This window comes from Drosophila arizonae, chromosome X (genome assembly GCF_054131065.1).
Source record: "Drosophila arizonae isolate 15081-1271.41 chromosome X, UAZ_ARI_1.0, whole genome shotgun sequence".
In the NCBI taxonomy this organism is placed as follows: Eukaryota; Metazoa; Arthropoda; class Insecta; order Diptera; family Drosophilidae; genus Drosophila; species Drosophila arizonae.
In genome coordinates, this window is record NC_142927.1 from 17,464,394 (window position 1) to 17,485,204 (window position 20,811).

The window sequence follows — 20,811 nt, forward strand, 5'->3', positions numbered from 1 at the left end:
ATCCAAGTTGTTTGTCTTTCACCTTCGGCGTGTCGATGACACAACTCCCACTTACACACACACCAGCTAGAGCTGTGGGCGTGGCCCATTTTATTGCCAGGCAAATCAAGAAAACTTAACGAACTGTTCCCGCAGCTAGCAGCTCGCAGTCGGCAGTTGGCAGTTGACAGCTCTCGCTCTAGACGAACTCCGTCTGCCCACCTTGGTTAGCCAATGAACTTGAAATTGGCAACAGAAGGCAGCGTAAACAGACTGTAAATTGTTTATGCTCACATCAATTGCTATGCAGCCCATGCCAAACGGCGTTCAATCAACAGCTTCTCCCAGACTCTAAGCCTCTATTTCTGCTCTTATCCATCTCAATTTAGATGCTGCAATGCAAATTCCCATAAATTCGAGCTTGGATTCATTACAAATATTTGTTGGCATAGAAAATGTTTAATACTCAACAATTTGCCATTAGCCAAGTTTTGTAATTCAAATTGTATTCACACCTGGAGTTGACTTAAGATTTCAGGTCTATCTAGGTCTATGCCCAGCTTCTATTAACTGTGAGCCAATCTAAGATTTAATTGTTTAGAATAGACGACGATATGTGGATGAAAGGCTTATTTCAAAATTAAAATTATCGATAAATATCGATAACAAGGAAATGGATCGAGTTATATAGTGATATATGCTAGTTGCGTTGCTTATAAATAGGACAATAGTGCTTCACTCGGAATCGACTGGGAGCTGCCCTGAGCCCTGTGAAGAGCTGATAAGACTTCTGTTTTGTAACTATCGATTTTTATCGATAATGAGGTTAATATAGATATATCACTATATTATCATATTATTTATACTTATAAGAGTGCAAGTACACGCAAATCCTCGAGAATCCAAAACTAAAAAGTCGTCAGCTAAGCTCCTCTAAACAATGATTTAAAAGACCATAAAAAAATGAATGAATAAAAATCATGGGTATATAGTATGTACAAACCACTCAGTAGCCAGTGCCTTACCTTAAATTAGTTTCAATTTTCTATCTAACTTAAATTAAATTAATACTATTTTTCTAGTATATACGATATATAATCCACAAACAATCTTGAATTGTTTTCTGTTTTTACTAAGCTCTACAAATAGTTGACTTAAAATTATTGTTTTGGAGACTGACAAAGTTTTTTATACCTGTGTGACAGGAGACGGGAGGCAGTTAGCAGGAGACAGTAGACCGTTTATTTAATTAAACAAGTGCTTGATACTAATTAAAGTAGACAAAAGTTTATTTCTGGATTTGAGCAAAAGTTTATAGATGCTTTTGCCAGTTTGAGATGAAATTGTGTTGCTGCTGCTGCTGCTGCTGCTGCTGCTGCTTTAAGACCCTTTAATCCTCAGATTCTGCATGCTTGTGTGTGTGGCCTGAGCTCGCTTGGCTCTGTTTTATTTCGAGTCGAGAGCTTTAAGATTTCTTAATATTTATGTGCACGTCGTTAACTGCATGGATTGCTTGCATATCAAATGGGCATACGACCCTGTTCCTGTTCTTGTTCCTGTGTGCGTGCATGTCCGTGTGTGCTTTATGTAAAATACTCTACATATGTACTTGTGTGTTATGTATGTGTGTGGGTGTGTGTGGAAAGAGTGAGGCCTGCATGGCACGCACTGCCTGGCAGTGGGCGGGGCCGGTAGAGCCAGTCGGCCCAGTCGGGCCCTCTGCCGGCTTGACTTCCTGGCACGCACAAAAGCGCAAGACACGCAAACAGGTCAAGGATATTTATGCATATATGAATATACAAAACGCAAATCACAACAAAGCCAAACAGAACCGAAACCCAAGCCGATCTAAGCCCAACCAAATGGAACAGCATGAAGCCAACGGCAGCTGCACGTGCAGCTCTTTGATATCGTTACAGAGCTGATTCGATTGAGCAAGACTTTCAGATGAGCTGATGAACCACTGAGCTTCGCAGCTCAATGGACTGTGAACGGCATCGTTTAGTTGTGTGAAGTGAATCAACAGATCTCATCAAATTGAACCAGCTAAGAAAATGAAAAATTTGAGAAAGTGAACAACTGAATCAATAGATCTCATCAAATTGAACCAATTGAATTCTCCATTCACCAACCTTGAGAAAATGAACAACTGAATCAATAGCTCTCAGCATGGAGCTTGTTAATCGAATTGAACTAGTTCCTCAAAGCCAGACAGATCATCAACTTAATAAAAAATCTACATATATATAGAGTATAGTAGATGTGTTACTCACGGAACTAGTTCACAATTCACCTATCAACTGCATATTAATACATACCATAACAGTTAATATTGGCTTTGCCTCTGATCTAGACTAGTTCCAAATGGAACTAACATACCAGTTCAATGCTAGTTCTATTGAACTAGTTAGCTGTCACGCACATAATCGTAATAATTGTGCGCTTCGCTCAGGCTGAACTTAATGAATGCATAAACCGACACAGCAAACAGACAGATAGCAAAGAGTTCATGGCTGAACTGGTTCCACAAATTGAACTAGAATTGATAACGCTCAAAGGTTCATCAGCTTTAAAGCAGTCGCGCTGTCGCCATTGTGCGTGCGTGCCTATATATGCGTGCCTCTATGTGTGTGTGTGTGTTTGTGCGAGACAAAAGTCGCAAAAATGAACGCGTAATTGTTTGCACATGAATACATTGGGTAAATATGTATTTACCACACGCTACTGTTGCCATCGCCGACGTTGTTGTTGCAGTCGCCGTCGCTGTCGCCGCTGACGTCGCCGTTGCCATTGACATCGCCTGTTGCCGCATGCAACGCGCATTCATTTGCATGCAAAGACTAGATGGGGGAGCGTCTGGATTGCTCTGGATTGCAGCACGTTGCCAAGTCAAAGGCGTTTTAATCTGCTTACCTTGGCAGCATTCTTTCCATCTCTGCTTCGCCTTCGTATCAGGCTCTTCTTTTGCATCCTCCTTTTGTTGCTTTGCTGCGAAATTCATTTGCATGATTGCGAACGACGAATCGCAGGCATGCTTGGGGAATGGCTGCGACGGGGGGTGGGGGGCGCAGGCCAGTAGTGGTTCGACTCGTTGACTCCGTTGAGCTGCTGAGTTAGCGCTGCAGCAGCTTTGCTTTAATTACGAGCCTCGCTTGACTTTGAGCACATAAACAAATTGAAACTTGTTTATGGCATGCAAATTAATCAAATCTCATTCTCAATTAAGTCACCCACACCGAGCATCGAGATAACGCTAGCCGGAAATTTCCATCTTGGAAATGCAGCAACTGCCGTCAAGCCTTCAGCACAATTTACATAGGCAGCAGGCGGCAGCACGCAGGAGGCAGCAGGCAGGCATTTGTCCCAGGACAATAATTATTATAATTAAACACAAAATGCACACGCAAATCTTTTCGCAATCACACTCAGTGCTTTTATGCCCCATGCCAAGGGTATTATCAACAACAGTTAGCAAAATGTCGAATGGCTGCATCGATGTTCAGCTTCAGCTTAATTTGTTTCATTTGTGTTTATTTTATTGCTATCTTTTAATTCTTCAACTCGAGCATAGATAATGTGCTTTATTAGTATTGCATTCCAATTTGTCTTAAACTTGGCTTAATTTATTGAAAATTCGAAATTACTTATACTTGCACATGTATGCACTTATATATGCAGTCACATGCATATATACACACTCTGTTCGCGAAATGAGCCGAAGAACATCATACCCACTCGCTCTCGCTCCTTCTAAGAAACTTCGTTTTCTTTTCTATTGATCGACTTGGGTTTAACTATTCATGTGAGGAACATCTTACATAAAGACAGAGATATGATTGACGTTCGTCTAATAAGCGGAAGTGAGCAAACAACTGCTGGAAAGCTCATACATACATATATATGTACATGCCTATCCCTTATAATCCCTTATAATAGCTCAAGCAACCAAAACTTCTTCTTATGTGTTACCTCTCTAATATAATAAACTTTCAACTTAAAATATCAATATAATAATCTAAATTAAATAAATAATAATTTAGATAATGAGCTTCAACGTTATTCAAGCAATGCATTTTCATATAGAAAGAAGTTAAAACAAAGGGAGAAACCGCATCATAAATTGTGCACTCAAATAGCTGAGTAGCTCGCTCGTATGTGAATGTGGGAGAGCGAGTGAGAGTGAGTGTGTGTGTGTGTGTGCTGAGCCAGCTGCGAAGGCTATTCAAATATTGGCTGCGAGTTGCTGTGCTGCCACTACAGGGTATTCACAGCAGTCGAACATGTTTGTATTCCTGTTTGTCCACCCCAGGCCCAACCCCTCGGGGGCTGCACTTTGAAATTTGTTTAATGCATAATCAAGTGTTGTACGATACACCCACACTCGCGCACACACACGCACACCTACACACACCCGCAGCGAACAAAGCTTCTTGTGTTGACCAATTAGCAGAAGCAGAAACAGAGTCGAGCAGCTGAACCGAGTGAGCTTGCCCCTTTGCCACTTGGCCAGCTGCCACAAGCAGCTGTTTGTGCCACAGCAAGTGTCGAATTTTGGGTCCCTTGGATGGGCGGACGGACGTCGTGTCCAGAATGAGTTGGCTCATTAAAAACTAAACTGTAATTATTGTAGAGCAATGAATATAAGGACAGCCATGATCCATTCATTAATCATAGCTAAATCGCTTTTGATACCTCCGACTGCTTTCTCACATTCCTCAACTGGGCAGCAGAGCTTCAATTGTCAGACAAATACCTTAGTCACCACGCCCGATGTCCTTCACCCTCCTAAATTATGTTAAATTAATGAATATACAGATACAGATACAGATACAGATACAGATACAGATACAGATACAGATACAGATACAGATACAGATACAGATACAGATACAGATACAGATACAGATACAGATACAGATACAGATACAGATACAGATACAGATACAGATACAGATACAGATACAGATACAGATACAGATACAGATACAGATACAGATACAGATACAGATACAGATACAGATACAGATACAGATACAGATACAGATACAGATACAGATACAGATACAGATACAGATACAGATACAGATACAGATACAGATACAGATACAGATACAGATACAGATACAGATACAGATACAGATACAGATACAGATACAGATACAGATACAGATACAGATACAGATACAGATACAGATACAGATACAGATACAGATACAGATACAGATACAGATACAGATACAGATACAGATACAGATACAGATACAGATACAGATACAGATACAGATACAGATACAGATACAGATACAGATACAGATACAGATACAGATACAGATACAGATACAGATACAGATACAGATACAGATATAGATACAGATACACTGTCATTCATTTTTTGTGGCAATTGACTTTCCTTTTGTTTCACTTGCAATGTCTTTTAATTTAATTTGTTCTCAGGCCAACTCTGAAATTATACATATTTAAATATATATCTAGATATATATGTACATTCTTTAAGTAAATAAATATGTATTTCATCTATTTTGCTTTTAAGTCTTGGCCACAAAATTCTTGGAAAACTTAATGTTCGCAGCCTATTCGGCTGTTAGCCAAGCCATCAAGCAACAAGAGTTAAATGCGGATAAAGCGAACATTAAAGTGTTTTAAGAGTTTTTGCTGAAATGCGAGTAATTGCTATCATTTGATACTCTGCACTAAACTGTTCCGCTCTATATTCAACTCGAGGGCTAGCCCCAGCTCAAGTTTGTTTTATAAATAAGTATATACTACTTTTAGACTACATTGTTAAATTTAAGCGAAACAGGAATAATTTAAAGAGATTTAATTTTAATAGGTATTCGCTCGCCTGGCATACCCTGGCTTACCTTATCCTCTCCCTCAAGTAAAGTTATTTCAAGTATTTGAACTTTGGCTTCAATTCGTATTTCAAATTTCGTCTAAATTCGTCGCGGAGCAAAGTAGTTCAGCTTTTATCGTCAGAATCTGGGTTTCTTATTAGAATTGCATTGGTATGAAATGAGAGAGGAGCCTGGCTTATACGGGCTAAGCCCTTTGATCTTTGTTGGCTACAATGTGACTGCTGTCGCAGCAGCAGCAGCAGCAACAGCAACAGCAGCAGCAGCAGCATCAAGAAACCCATTTCCGGTGCCATTTGCAACAGTTGCCTCAAAGCGAAATGGACTGGAGCTGTGCCAGCGACAAGCTGCCAAAACAAGTGAAAGTGGGGCGCGCGGTGGGTTGGCTGACACCTGCATCTGCGTGTGTGTGTGTGTGGGTGCGTGGGGTCTCAACGACCACGCGTTACAATTATGAGACAGATTCAATATAACCGCAGCAGCAGAGGCATCGACAGCAGCAGCAGCACCAGCAGCAGCAACAACTGCGATTAGCGCAGCGCATCATAGGGACGCAGAGAAGGCTGCTTGTAAATTAGAAAGAGCACAAATACGCCAATTGCGCTCTCTTGCTCTATCGCTGGCTAGCGCTCAATTCACCACACTGGCATGCAAGCTGGCAGCGTCCTGCCCACGGCAAACTCACCACACTGGCTGTGCCGTGCTGCTCGCACCAAGTCGCCGTTCAGTCTAACGTTGAACTCTGCCGCTATTTGTTGCTTCACTTCTCTCAGCAGAGTGGCACACGCATAGTGCATAACGGTACGTGCTTTCGACTACGACTACGACAACGAAAACGTCAACGTCGACAACGACAACGACGACTGCGACGACGACGCGTCTAACGGCCGCCCGCTCTCTTAACAATCAAATTGTTGCCTGTGCACGCAACTTAAGGTTTTCTAGTATATTTATTTAATTGTGTTGAAGCAAAGAAGAGTATATACATATGTATATTACATTCAATTTTTGTGATCATTTTTTTTTCTCGTGAATTATTTGAAACAGCTTCTGAAGCGAATTGAAATTTGCATAGTGCCCAAATTTGTTGATCTAACAGAAATATTCGGCAACACCACAGTGCGTATGCTTAATTAGTTAGCAGTGCTCAAAAATGCAACAAATACAAAACCAGCTACCAGACAAAAACCCGTTATACAGATACACACACCCAGACAATCGAGTGTAAACCAAGTGCATAAACTTTCCACATTTCCGCAGAAGGAAATACGAACAAAAAAAAAAACAGCTGAAAGCCCGTCTAGCTCATACGGTTAGTAGAAATCCATTTATATTTAAATGCAAATGAAATTGAACTATCTGCGGCTTTAATTAACGTTAATATATACGCTTATGAGATATATAAAAAAAAATTGAACCTAAGCTATTTATTTATTAAAATATTTATTCATTCCTTCAGGCTGTTCGTTTATCACACTAATCCTTTTTTATGATATTTTTTACACTTCTGTAGAGCAGTTAAATAACGCCGTGGGCATCAATTTGAATAAATGCTTTTTTATTTACTTTTAGTTTTGCATTTATTTTGTTAGTATGACTGAGTTAATTCGCATATTGGGAAGTTAGTTGCTCCTGAATATTTTATATATTTTATATGAAATTAATTGTTAAATATTAAAACAATAAATAAATTTTGAAATATTTATTTATTTTAGCCATTTATGCTTTTAAATCTTTAAAATAGTTTACAAATTTAACAAAAATATATTTATAATATTATTAAACACTCAAAAAATTTTCTTTTTTTATTCTAAAATTCAACTCTAAAAATAAATAAATTATTTAATTATTTTGTCGCCATATTTTAATAATTAAAAACACTTTAAATTATTATAATCAAATATTACTCTGAAATTTGATTATAATAATTTAAAGTGTTTTTAATAATTAAAATATGGTGACAAAATACTTAAATAATTTATAATAATTTAACATAGATATTTAAATATATTTTTTTATTAAATATATATTTTTAAATATATTTTTTTAATTTAAAAAAATTTTAAAATTATATAAAATATTTATTTATATTTATATTTAATTTTTTTTTCGACTTTTGTTGCTTTTCAGCGAAATTGGTTATGAAATTTACCTTACGCAAATTTTTAATGCGCTTATTGAAATAATTCAAAAGTAATTCTATTAGTTTCGCTTTAACTGTCTAAGGTCGAAAGAAGCTTAAGTTTAGTTAGTTGAGTTGAGTGGCTCAGAGCATTAATTGAATATAATTTTATATGTACATTACATATGTAGTATATGGAAAGCTAAATATAAACAAGTCTACACTACATATACATATATGAGTTATATCCGTCTTATGTCTACAACTGCTCGATTCTACTTCTATTATTTCGACTTGCAAATGGAGCCCGCTTAAGGCTGTTTGCAGTTGGCCTCTCTAATTTACAGCTATATTAACATAATCCAACAGGTTTTATTGACACATTTAGAAAATGAAAAAGCCAAATAGCCACGCACATATATACATGTATACATATGTATATACAGATATATGTTTGTATCTACATTAAGCAAAACAGACTAATCCAATATGTTAATTAGTTTGCTTCGGGTGTAATTGAAGTGCCGGCAGGAGGCATACAGAAATAGCTGAGCTTATCTACGCCATGCGCTCTGCTGTTGAGTAGCTTTGTTTTCCATTTGGCACTTGTGCTGTGTCAGTGTTGGTCAACGCCCCGATGGCTGTGCACGCCTGCTGGCCAGTTAATCAAACTGAAAGGAGTTATCAATATGTGAGAGCTGAAAGAGCGAGCCATCAGTGAAGCGATAAGGAAACTACTTGAATTTGAAAGCGGCCAAAGGCAAGGACCAAACAAAAACTGTCAGAGAATAAACGAAATCAAGAAAAGAGAGAGTGGGAGAGTGGGGACTGGTGAGTGGAGGAATGCGAGCAGCAGTGGGGAAAGGGAAATGGACGCAGCGAGACAGTGGACAGGCGTTAAGCAGCAAAAGGATCTACATGATTTATAAGCTACATTAAATTGAATATTCAACATAATGTTTGCCTTTAAATGGGACGATGCGCAGCAGCAACGAAACAGCAACTATCGGAGTATATACATATACAATATATATATACATATGTATATATATAGGCATATATACATGTATATGTTTGTATATATGCATGTACATAGGTATATGCTCTGCCATCTGAAGGTCATTTGGGCTCGACTTGAGGGCTAATGTCTAAGTGACTTTTGGCCGCGCCTGAGAGCGTGCCACAAAATCAAAATACTTGGCCAGCACCTAATGGCATGCCTTGTTGCGCTTCAGTATTCCGACTCGTTCCAGCATTGTTAAAGCAGCACAGCTTTAACTTGTTGTTGTCGACGCTCATACACATTCACGGAAATTAATTGAGCATATTGGTTTTGGGCAATGCTCGCCGTGACTTGAAATGTGAAAGACATACTCTTATTTATGAGTATTATACTCGATCCGCACACTAGGGGCGTGGCAAATCTAGGAATGCACTCTACCCCATCTTAGTTAGTGGTAGAGTGTTGAAATTTGGAATATTCACAGATTCACAGTTCAAAGCCAATAAGAAAGTCATTTAAAGTCATTTAAAATTGTATTTTAACCGTTAAATTACTGTTAAATTATTGTTTTATGGAGATTGAAATAATTTTTATTGGGGGCATAGCAAATCTGACAATATTTGGGTGATGAATGAGTATTCGGCAGTCGTTAACGCCCAAGTGCTACGTTGTTATTTGATTTTAGCTTTTTGTTTTTTTTTTTCCTTTTTTTCGTTTTTCTGCTCTTCATAAATGGCGAAATAAAATAAAAATCGCTCAACTTTTGTGCGTCAAAAATATGTGATGTTGTTTAAGTTCAACGTGTGCAAAAGTAATTTACCAAAGCAGCAGCGTAGCGAGCATTATAAATCACACGTTCTGGCAACTCCCCCTCCCACTGCACAGCAGAGTGCCAACTATAACTGCAAATACGCACACACACACACGAAGGACTCTGTGTGTGTGTGTGTCTGTGTGTGCAGCAAACGCGTTACGTGGGCAGGTCAAATGTGAAAAGTCAGCCAATTCGGACCACATTTGACAGACAAGACGGCGGCGTGACTTACTGTCCGTGAACTGCGCCAAGCCTAATGCCATACTGAAAGCCAGCTCACTCACACACACAAGCACACACACACACGCATGCAGACTATGAGTACTATGATGTACGAATGAAAGTTAAGCATATCAGCAATTTATTTAGAGTTATGTTTAAAATATTTTGGATATATGTATGTATATATTTTAGTTTTTTATTATATTATTCCCCAGATTGAAAAATATTTTAATTCATAATATACAAAATTTATTTTGGCAATCACAAATTATTTTCAATTAAAAATATATCAAATATGTAAAACCTAAAAAAAAAAAAATTATTAATATAAAAAAAAAAATAATTAAATATATAAATTAAATTAACGAAATATACAACCCAAAAAAGAAAATAATGTTAAATATTATGTGATTCAAGTATTAAGTATGAAGTATTATTTGGGCCTAATAAGAATTGGCTAACAGTGTTTAAATTTTTACAAACAAACAAATTTCGTTTGATATACTATTATTTATTTAATTTATCATGACAAATATGAGCCCTAAGAAAAGTGATCAAATTCGTCAATTGATGCGAGCTTATCTTAAAGATTTCCTCGACAGGATTTCCAGTAATTTTAATAAGCGTTCAGAGTTCTTTCTTTAGTCAATTGCTGTCATCGATTACTTTTTTCGATAGCCCAAATAACTGCTGATGTAGAGCCATCGAGAATTGTATTTTACTTGCTGAGCAAGCCTAGTACGCCCCTCCGCTCAGCTGGCAAATGTTTCGCAAATCTCTCTCTGTCAATCGCACCTGTAGTAGTGATGTCAATTTCAATGAAAGCATCGAAGAAAATTCAATGTATGACTTTCCACTTTGATTATAAAACGAATACTTTTTTATAAATAAGAATAAATACTTAAAAGTATTTCACATTATTTAACAAAAATAAAAATTATCTTTCATAGCAATATTTTGCATAAGGCTTAAATTAAAAATATTTAACATCGGAGAGATATCTTATGCTTTCATAGCAGTCTTATACATTTCACTAAAATTAAACAGAATTACATATTATATTAGAGGGAACAGAAGATGTCATCTAGGGAAAAAATTTGATTGTAATTTTGAATAAATTAAGATAGGTACTTTTCATACCTTCCACTTAAAAAAAAAAAAAAAAAAAAAAAAAAAAAAAAAAAAAAAATAGCTTTCAAATGGGGTTAACATCGATGCATCGTTCCACATCGGTATCAGCGAAAACATCGAAAAACATCGGTAAACATCGGTAATGAAACATCGATGATCGATGCATCGCTGATTTTTTACATCACTAACCTGCAGCAGACATCGGCCAAGGCCTAGAAAAATTAATCGAACACACGACGACAAAAAGCACACATCACACGTCAAGCTTCATTGGCAATAATAATTACTAAATCAAGTAGCTGCTGAGAAAAGAGCAGTATCTGAAAACAGAAATACGAATATCATTCGACTGAGCTCCACTGTGTTCTGTAGTTCTTTTTTGTGTTTTATTATGGATAAAAGTGAGGAGAATTTCCAGTTGGACTTTTTGAGTTTCTTGGAGAGCTCGCAACGTCTGACCCAGTGGGTGAGTAGTGGTTGCAACTGATGGTTGTCTTTGTCGTTCTTGTGGTTGTTGTTGCATGACTAAGCTGCCCTGGAATTACAGCGGCCCACCGGCGGGCCAGAGCTCATGTACATTGCGCTGTCGAACGAGAGCTGCGACCTGGACTCCGTGGTGAGCACGCTGGCCATTGCCTTTTTGCGCTATCGCAATCCGGGCACACTGCTTCACAACTGTATGCCCGTATTGAACATGATGCGACGCGATTATGCCAGCAAAACGGAGGTGCGCTTCCTGCTGGAGAAGCAGACCATCACACCGGATCGCCATCTGGTCTTTCGCGACGATGTGCCCGAGGAGCTGCTGCTGCGCAGCCGTTTCATTTTGGTAAACCATCATGTGAGCCCGTTTCACTACTGCACCGAGGAGGTCTACGACTACCGGCCCTACCAGTGCGAGGCAGCCCGCCTGCCCATCTACTGTCAGCGCATCATGCACCCGATGCGCTCCTGCGCCGCCCTGATAATCGAGCGCTACGACAGCCCCATCTATAACTATACGAAAGTGCGCTGCCTGCGCGTCTTCGAGCTGCTGCATGCCGCGCTGCTGCTGCAGAACTGCAACTTTGTGATGGATCCGATCGATCAGCTGCACACAGTGCGCGACTTCCAGCTGCTGCTGTATCTGGAGAAGCAGCTGGGCCAGCTGGATATGGCGCAGCGAACGCAGCTCTACGACACCCTGGTCAATGCCATGTTCGATCTGAACGAGCTGACGCTGCCGCAGATCTTGCGGCGCGAGTTCAAGCTGCTGAGCGCCAACAATGGCCTCCACCTGGTACGCATCGCCCAGTGCTGCTTCCCCATGGCCGTCACCCGTTTCATCTCGTTCGAGTTCGCCCAGCTGGCCCTGCAGCAGTTCGCCGCGGAGCACAGCTGCGACTTCATCATGCTGCTCGGCACCAGCGTGCAGCCGGTTGGCGGCTTGGTGGTGAAGGAGCTCGGCCTGATACCGATGGACTCGCTGCGCGATGTGGAGGACAGGCGGCTGTTCGACCACATGATTATCAATCTGAATGCCTCGATCGAGCCGATGCTGGCGCTGGAGCCGTATCGCGGCCTCAACTTCATGCAGGGCGCGTTCTTCTTCATCAATGTGTGGAACGTGCAGTTCCCGGATGTGGTGCAGCTCGTCCAGCGCATCGTCTTCAATTGGGTGGCCACGGACAAGACCTTGCCCGTCTAACCGGTCATTACATCTCCCCAATCCTCTACTTCATTATCGTTTATATTCTGACACTGCCTGTGCCTCCGCCTTTCCCCTTGCCGTTGCTGTTGTCGTTGCCACAGTTACTCATATTACACATCTAATCCATCAACACGGACTCAGTTAAGACCACTTCTTGGATACTTTTACACGCCAGCCGAGAGCAGCTAAAGCTTAAGCTCAAGTTGAGGCTGAGACTGACTTCCTTCACCCGAAACTTTTCTCTCGTCGGATTTCCACTTGAGCTGACGCGACGCAGGCCTTATGAACCCAAACCCCGGAAATGTTTCCTTTCTTACTTTTTTTTTTTTGTTTTTGTATCTGTATTATTTTATTTTGGCTAATGCTTTATATTCTGGATCTGGATGTTTGAACTTGGGCCAACCTGGGAAGTTGATTTCAATAAATGCAAAAAGTCCTCTGCTCCCGATTTGCGACATCAAATCTCTTTGACTTGATACATACATAAATATAACAAATTTAATTTGCATTTTTGTTTACAAATCAACAATTATAACATTATGGCATGGCATCATAAAAAATAGCTTGAAAAGTAAATGCAGGTTTTTTTAGGTAAAAGATTTTGCTCATTTTTTCACAATTGAATTGGCAAGCAGGCAAAAGTATTCATGGCTTTAAATGCTTTGTTCGCATTCCATAATTCATCATTATTTAATAATTTATATTCAATTATTGCGATCAAAATGCATGATAGATGTGCGCACAGTTTGTCAGTGTATGTGTGTATGTGTGTGTAGCAGGAGTGTTTAACCCAAGCGTTTGCATTTAAATTATGATTTACGCACACTCAAAGCCGGGGGGGGCAGAAGGGTGAGGAGCACAGCAATCAGGGTGAGAGATTGCCAGCCCTGTGTGTAGTTGATGACAGAAGGGTAGAGAGCAAGTGGGAGAGTGGTGCTGGGTGGTGCGAGGTGGTGCGAGGTGGTGCCGCCTGCTCGAGCCATTATACAATGCATTAATCTAATCATATGAGCGAGAATATGCCAGTTGCCAAATTCATGAACTCTAAAGTGGAGTTTTATATGCGAATGTGACCGAATGAGCAGAGAGCGAGAGAGAGAGAGTGGGAGAGAGTGAGAGGCTGGCAAAAGTATTTGCAACTTGATTTATAAGCACGCTGATGTCAGTTACGTGCGCGCACTCAATAATGGCAGCGCAGGTTAGCAGGAGACGGCGAAACTGTTGGCTGGAACAGGAGCCGAGAATTGTATCTGTTGTTGTCTTGCTGCTCGGGCAAACAACAATTGGCAAAAAAAAAAAAAGGACTCTCGCCGCCATTGCTCAAATTGCTTGCAACACTTTTGCTTTGACGGTCGCCATTTGCCGTTTGGCTTTTATAAATCGCTTAGACCCCGCACCCAATTGTTGGGCTGCCAAGCGCTCTACACCCCACGCCCGCGCCCCTCGCCCTCGGCCCTAACCAGCTCCACTGATAACGGCGACAAGTCAAAGACACCCAGAACAGGCAGCTCGCTGACGTCAGCCAGCCGAGAGTCGGCATTATTCTCGGGCGCCACTCGAAACACATCCATCAGCGACGCATTTGTATGAAGAGCTTAATGCTCAGCCGCTCAAGGTGAAGGCAGCAGGTGAGCGACTGAGATAGAGAGAGAGGGAAAAGGAGAAAGTGAGAGCCACAGCTTTTGCTGTTGTTGCCTGTCAGCCTAATTGTTCGACTGTCTTTTTTTCGCCTCTCCCTCCCACTCCCTCCCTCTCTCTCTCTCTCTCTCTCTCTCTCTCTCTCTCTCTCTCTCTCTCTCACTCATCTTCGCCCGTCTTTGCTTCTGAATCTCTCTCTCGCTTTCATTTGATATACACTTGCCGCGAGCAATAAAACTTGAACACGTCTTCAGCTTTATGACAGTTTGCTCAGTTTTTTCTTCTTCTTTTGACATTTATAGAACTATATAAATATTGTGAAGTGTGGCTCAAGATGTCTCCGAATGCCATAGCCAGATTTAATGAATTTATAGCCGAAACAAATTGTAATTTGATTTTAAGTAATTGGCTAACAATTTAGACTAATGGAATGTAGAGCTAGTGACTTATAAACAAACAAACGACTTATAAACAAACGAACAAATTTGAATTTTTGTTAATGAAGAGTGGACCACTATGATACAGATTTTTGCATATTATCTTAGTCAAGTCTAACTAAGTGGATGAAAAAAATTTAATAAATAAATGAAAAAAGCCTTCTATGGCATTAAATAAATAGGTTGATGTTTGCGTATGGTTTTTATACATCAGGTTGAGATCTTTTGGAAGACATGAGCCAGTCTATAAATAACATAACAACAATAATATATAAAAGCAATGTCTATACATATATAATGAAGTACATAATTCATTAATATATTCTAAATCAATATATCATCAATATATAATATATAAAAAATTCATTAAAATAAATTAATTAAAAAAAAAAAAATTTTTTTTTAATTATTATTATTATTATTCAATCATTTATGTCTACATGAATATACGGCTTCGATCCTTTAAGCTCTTAAAATATATATAAGCATCTCTCTTTAGAGTCAAGATAGTTTTCAATAAGCTTTGGTTAAATATATATGAAGATCTCTCTTTGGAGTCAAGCAAGTTTTGGTTAAATAGAAATGAAGATGACTTTTTGAAGTTTTTACAAGTTTTGAAAGCAAGAAAATTTTCCAAAATCTTTGAGTTGTGGTGCGTTTGCAAAATTAGTCCCAATGCTGGCAGTAGAATTTCTGACTGATGTTTATGATATTTAATACAGAATCAGAAACATTATTGTCAACATTTTTTACATTATATACCATATTTATATGCATCAAGATAATATACAATAGTTTTAGTCACATTTTTGTAAAATACCCATGCGAAGCCTCTATAAAATTTCTTGATTTATTCGCATATTGAATTTTTCTGTTGCTGCGCATTCTGCACTTCTGCTTCCTGCAAGGACATCAAATCGTCGTTGGCCTGCTGAGAGCTGAGAGCTGAGAGCTCCACGCTCCGACAGTTATTTTGTCGCTTTCTTTATTTTTCATTATTTCTGTTGTTTTTTCTTGCCGTGTTTCTTGTTTACCGTTGCATACTTTTGTGCGCTGTGCGCGTAATGAAGATAATTGCTGTTAAGCGCATCTCTAAGCGGATTTCAGAGCCATGCCTCACAGCCGAACACAGTAGAGCAGACAGACCAGCTCCCCTGCTGCACGGTATTTACCTGTCTGCGTTGTCAACGAAACTTTTAGCATTTGACTTTCATTCGCATGCCCCACAAAGACAGAGAAGCAGCAAGGGAGCGAGCATATGTAATGCGTTCTGGTCTGTGGCTTACTTGATTATCTCTTAAGTCATATCAACGCTAAGAAAATGTTGCTGGCATCCATATTTACCGAATATAACATCATATCTGGAAAACAGAAGAATCTTTCATAAGCTAGGCCTCTAGGGGAGCAGCCAGAAATTCCAGCATCAATATAGTCAAGCGATGATGATTTTGATGTACATGAAAAACTTAAAGTTTCATTCGTGATAGACGAATTAAAATGAGGATAAATATATATAAATAGGCTATGTGTCTAGAAAAATGATTTTGCTCTAGGACTTCTAGAAAATACCGAGCGAAGGCATTTAAAATAGTTCTAAATAGATAATAGATAGACAAAAGGGAATGTGAACAAAAGAGCTGAGTTTGAATAGAGCTCAGACCGGTTATTTATAGCTAATATAAGTAATATATGTAAAGCTATTAATTGCAAATAAAACGTAAATTTATTAAAATTATTAAATTATACTATTAAATACAAATAAAAAAAATTATTAATAAAATATATAAATTTAATCTATGTTTTTGTTTTTTTTTTATTTAATTAAATTTATTTTTCACTGATTTATTTCATATTATTTATATATCAGTTGTCAATTATTGCAATTCTATATACTCAACTTGCAGTTAGAGTAATGCAAATTCCAGTATTTAATATATATATACTCAATTTCAATTTATATATATTTCAATTTCAACTTCCATTTAGAGCATTCAGCATTCGGCTAACTCTCTCTCTCTCTCTCTCTCTTTCTCTTTCTCTCTCTCTCTGGTGCTTAACAGTTTTATTTATTAATTTTTTAGTTGCGTCGCTTTTTGCGTTTCCCTTTTTAATTTCCACTTGCCGTGGGTATGTGAGCGCCCTGGCTGTCTGGCAGTGGGCGTGGCAGGGCGCTTTTATTTCAAAGCGCGCACGAGACTTGCATTAATTAAATTCTTTAGACGGCCATAAAAAGGTGTTGCCTTGTTTTCCACCCCTTTCTCGTAGAGCTGCCGTTGCCCTCATGCTGCTGCTTGCTCTTATTATTATTATTCTTATTACTATTGCAGCAGCAGCAGTAGCAGCAGTAGCAGCAGCAGCAGCTGAAGCGGCACCTAATTGGCAAACTGCTTAAAGTAGCTGGCAAACGGGGCGTATGCGTGATCAAGCCCTATAAAACAATCAGAGTGTGGCAAAGACTCTCAACTGCTGCAAGTCGAGTGGGCCGAATGCGAATGTGAATGCGAATGCGAATGCGAATGCGTATCCATTGTCCAACTGCTTCTCTCGCCTTACTTGCGTCTGGCTTTGCATATTTCCGGCTTCCGTTTTGCTCGTTCTTTTTTTAGCAGCGACATTGTCACGGATTCCTGGCTAACTTTTGTGTGTATCGAAATTTGGTTCGGCTCGTTTGTTTGTTTGCTTTCTTTCGAAAAACTTGTTTACAGCCAGCAAATTATTGTGACAGACGCCAACAACATTTATGATAAATATAATAATCATAATGCTAATGACAATGATAATAATCATAATAGGGCGAAGGGGATTGGCTTCTTCGTCATGTAACAGGTAATTGTTTTCGTGCCTGTCGCTCCGCTGTGCCCATTTGCCTATTTTCTTTATAAATTCAGTTTGCTTCTTCTACTTCATCTGGTTCTCTTCTGCTTCTTCTTCTTCTTCTTCTTCTTTTTTTGTTGTTTTTTTTTTTTGTTGGCTTTATTCCTTTGCTGGTATGGCATAATTTATTGTATTCCTTGGCTCGCATTTGCATAAATATTTTAATTTGCATTCTAACAAAATGGGAATTTTGTTGCGGCCTGCGCAACATAATCTATTATATACATATATTTATATTCTTTTTATCTATATAAATATATATGTACATATATATATATGTATATCCCTTGCAATTTTCTCGATGGGAATATAAAAATAGCTAAATATGTATGAAAATAATAGCAAACAAAAATAAAAATAAAAATGAGCTGGCAAAAGAATTGAATTTAAATTCGAATTCTGTCGAGTGGCTTTAAAAACAATTTGCTCCACTCAAGCGAATGAGCAAATTTCTTGGACAAAGCCACTAGCCAACGCCAAAGCCAAAGCCGAAGCCAGAGCCATTGCGATTCGAGGCGCAACAAGTAAATCAATGAAATATGTATATATTTTATGCAAATGATGCAGCTGAGCACAGAGCAGGAGCAGCAGGAGTTGTAGCAGCAGCACAGCAGGAGCAACAGCAGCAGCAGCAGCAGCAGTTGTGTAAGCTTAATTTGTGATTTCAATTAGCTCTTATGTTGTTTTAATTAAAAGTAATTTCGAACAGCATTCAATTGCAGTGCACGCAGCCATTAACGCTTAATTCCATTCAAATTATGTTTCTATTAACTAACAATGCCTTTGACGTGCCTCAATTATAATTATTATTATTATATGGATATTGATTTGATATTGTATACTCACTCAAGTGAAAGTCAGTTGAGTATATTGGTTGTATCCTGCTCTTCGCTCATATGACATCCAATGCATATAGAGTGATTCATGGGTTTGGCAGATATGAAAATTTATCTGACCGGATTAGTGCCGTGAATGAGTATTCTGCAGTCGTGTACGCCCGACTTGTTCATTTCAAGCTAGCCATGCTCTAGCTTTTACTGCTCTTCTTCTTCTGATGAAAAAAAGATTTTTTTTTGAGAAATGTAATCAACATGTTTTTGAATTTCCTGTCAAAGTTTGATTTGAGCTATTTTCGCTTTACGGATATTTTTACAAGTGAATATATTTGATAATAAGCAGCATAAAATTAACAAAAATCTAAATAAATAAAACTCGTGTGGAGCTGGCAAAATTGTTCTGCATAACAAAAGCGTTCGAGGTTCGGTAAATTCCAACAAATTTGCTGTTAACCATGGATGATTGATGTATATATAAATTTATTTTAAATATATACAGCAATACATAGAGCTATCCACGCACAAGCAGATTCACTATTGAGAAGATAATCTATATCAAATCCGTAACGACTTAGCAAGATCAAAGACTCAAAGAGCGACTGAGCATGTAAGTTAAATTTGCATTATGTTAGAGTTCTCTTAGAATTACATATACATATTAACAGAGAGTTTGATCTGATTTCAATCAATGGAGCTTGCTCTAACTGAACTAGAGGCAAAGCTCTCGCCTCACCTTATATTGCCTTTGCTTATTAGCCAAGTTCAAGCATCGTCTGATATTGCCATTTACTTGCTTGATCTCTCTCATCTTAAAATAAATACTCCGCCTACCACATCTAAATTAATCGTATATGAATCCACATGCTCCATATCAGGCATCATGCTCATATCGAATTTCCCTTTTATAATTTCAATATCCCCGCGCGTAATTGAATATCCGTTTGTTAGCACTTAACCAACACTATCGCCTGTCAATTATCGATTGGCAATTTTAGAGCGAAGCACCACACACACACACACAGACATGGGCATTAAATTAGAAAAGATGCGAGCCGGGCAAAACTGAATTTGTGCGGCATCAAACGCGCATAATTTAATAAGAGACGAGGGAACGCTGCCCGAAGGCGTTTGTTACCCAAAGTAGGCAATCACTTTATTATTAAGCCAGACGCACGAATACAGGCACACCCACTTCACATATATGCGGAGAGACAGAGAGAGAGAGAGAGGGGAGAGAGAGAGAGTTCATAAAAAAGCAAACACAATAATGGCATCAAATTTGAAGATTTGATGCGGGAAAATGCTTTTCACGTTTTCAGCATTTTGGTGGCTTTTGTGCGTGTGTCTAGGCGGCTTATTGATAGATAATATATTTATATTTAAATAACACTTCATCATCCAGTTGTCGATGGTGCTTATTTCACTGCCTCATCTCTCGTACAGGAGGGGGGCGGGTTTTGTCGCTGTACAAACGAACAACGCTGCGTATGCGTAATATTGTTTGCCCTCATGTTGCCAGAATTGAAGTGTTGAAGCGAACGATTGCGGCAGCCTTATAAATAAACTTGATCCATTACACACATACAATTTGACTCCGAGCTGTTGGGCTGTTGGGCTGCCCGGCTGCTCGGTTTTCTGGGTTGCCGGGCTGTCGAGTGCCATAAATTTGGGCTTATGATTTTATCCCTTTTATTATTGGCCACGCCCCCTGGAAGGAGGGGGAAGGGGGGTTGCGAGGGAAGCAGAGTGGCTCAGCGAGTGCCTTTGGCCAAACATTTTCATCGCATTTTCATTTTCATTTTCATTTGAGGGCAGGCACTGTAACATTCTCGTTTTCGTTTTCGTTTTCGTTTTGATTTCCATTTTGTTTTTGGCTTTTGCCTGTGCGCTCAAGCGTAAAACAACGCTCACAGAACAGAATCACATATTCACACACTCACACACACACATGAGCAGCGCATTGTCAGCTTTTTGAGGAGCTTAGGGCTTTGCTTGAAAATAAATAAACTAACAATAAGGCAGGCAAGCAAATTAAACACACACAATGCCCGCAACTTTCGCTTTGTTCGCATTGGTTTTCGCCTTTCTTTTTTTTTAGTTTTGCTTCTACTTACACTTCTTCTATTTTTTTTTTTTTTTTTGGCCACAAAGCTGCGCAAAAGTTTTTTAGCCATGTTAGTTGAGGCCTGCAA

The 20,811-nt window shown here is 38.9% G+C and overlaps 2 protein-coding genes across 2 annotated transcripts in view; both read left to right on the forward strand.

The window, feature by feature from the left end:
* Positions 1-6,562: 6,562 nt before the first annotated feature.
* The window catches only part of LOC108619767 (uncharacterized), a 114,911-nt gene continuing 100,662 nt past the window's right edge, over positions 6,563-20,811 (forward strand). The window contains exon 1 of the mRNA XM_089474645.1: positions 6,563-7,164. The gene's annotated coding sequence lies outside the window, so the exon portion shown is untranslated. The remainder of the gene's footprint in view (positions 7,165-20,811) is intronic.
* Positions 7,954-13,431, forward strand: LOC108619769 (exopolyphosphatase PRUNE1-like). Its single transcript, XM_018016517.2, has 2 exons — positions 7,954-11,610; positions 11,692-13,431. The coding sequence occupies exons 1-2, from the start codon at positions 11,536-11,538 to the stop codon at positions 12,829-12,831; spliced, it is 1,215 nt and encodes a 404-aa protein (XP_017872006.1). The 5' UTR covers positions 7,954-11,535; the 3' UTR covers positions 12,832-13,431.

Bases quoted from the DNA above. Each gene is read 5' to 3' on its own strand.
- LOC108619769 (XM_018016517.2), top strand. From the start codon at position 11,536: ATGGATAAAAGTGAGGAGAATTTCCAGTTGGACTTTTTGAGTTTCTTG. The intron at 11,611-11,691 runs GTGAGTAGTGGT...CTGGAATTACAG, and splicing joins CGCAACGTCTGACCCAGTGG to CGGCCCACCGGCGGGCCAGA.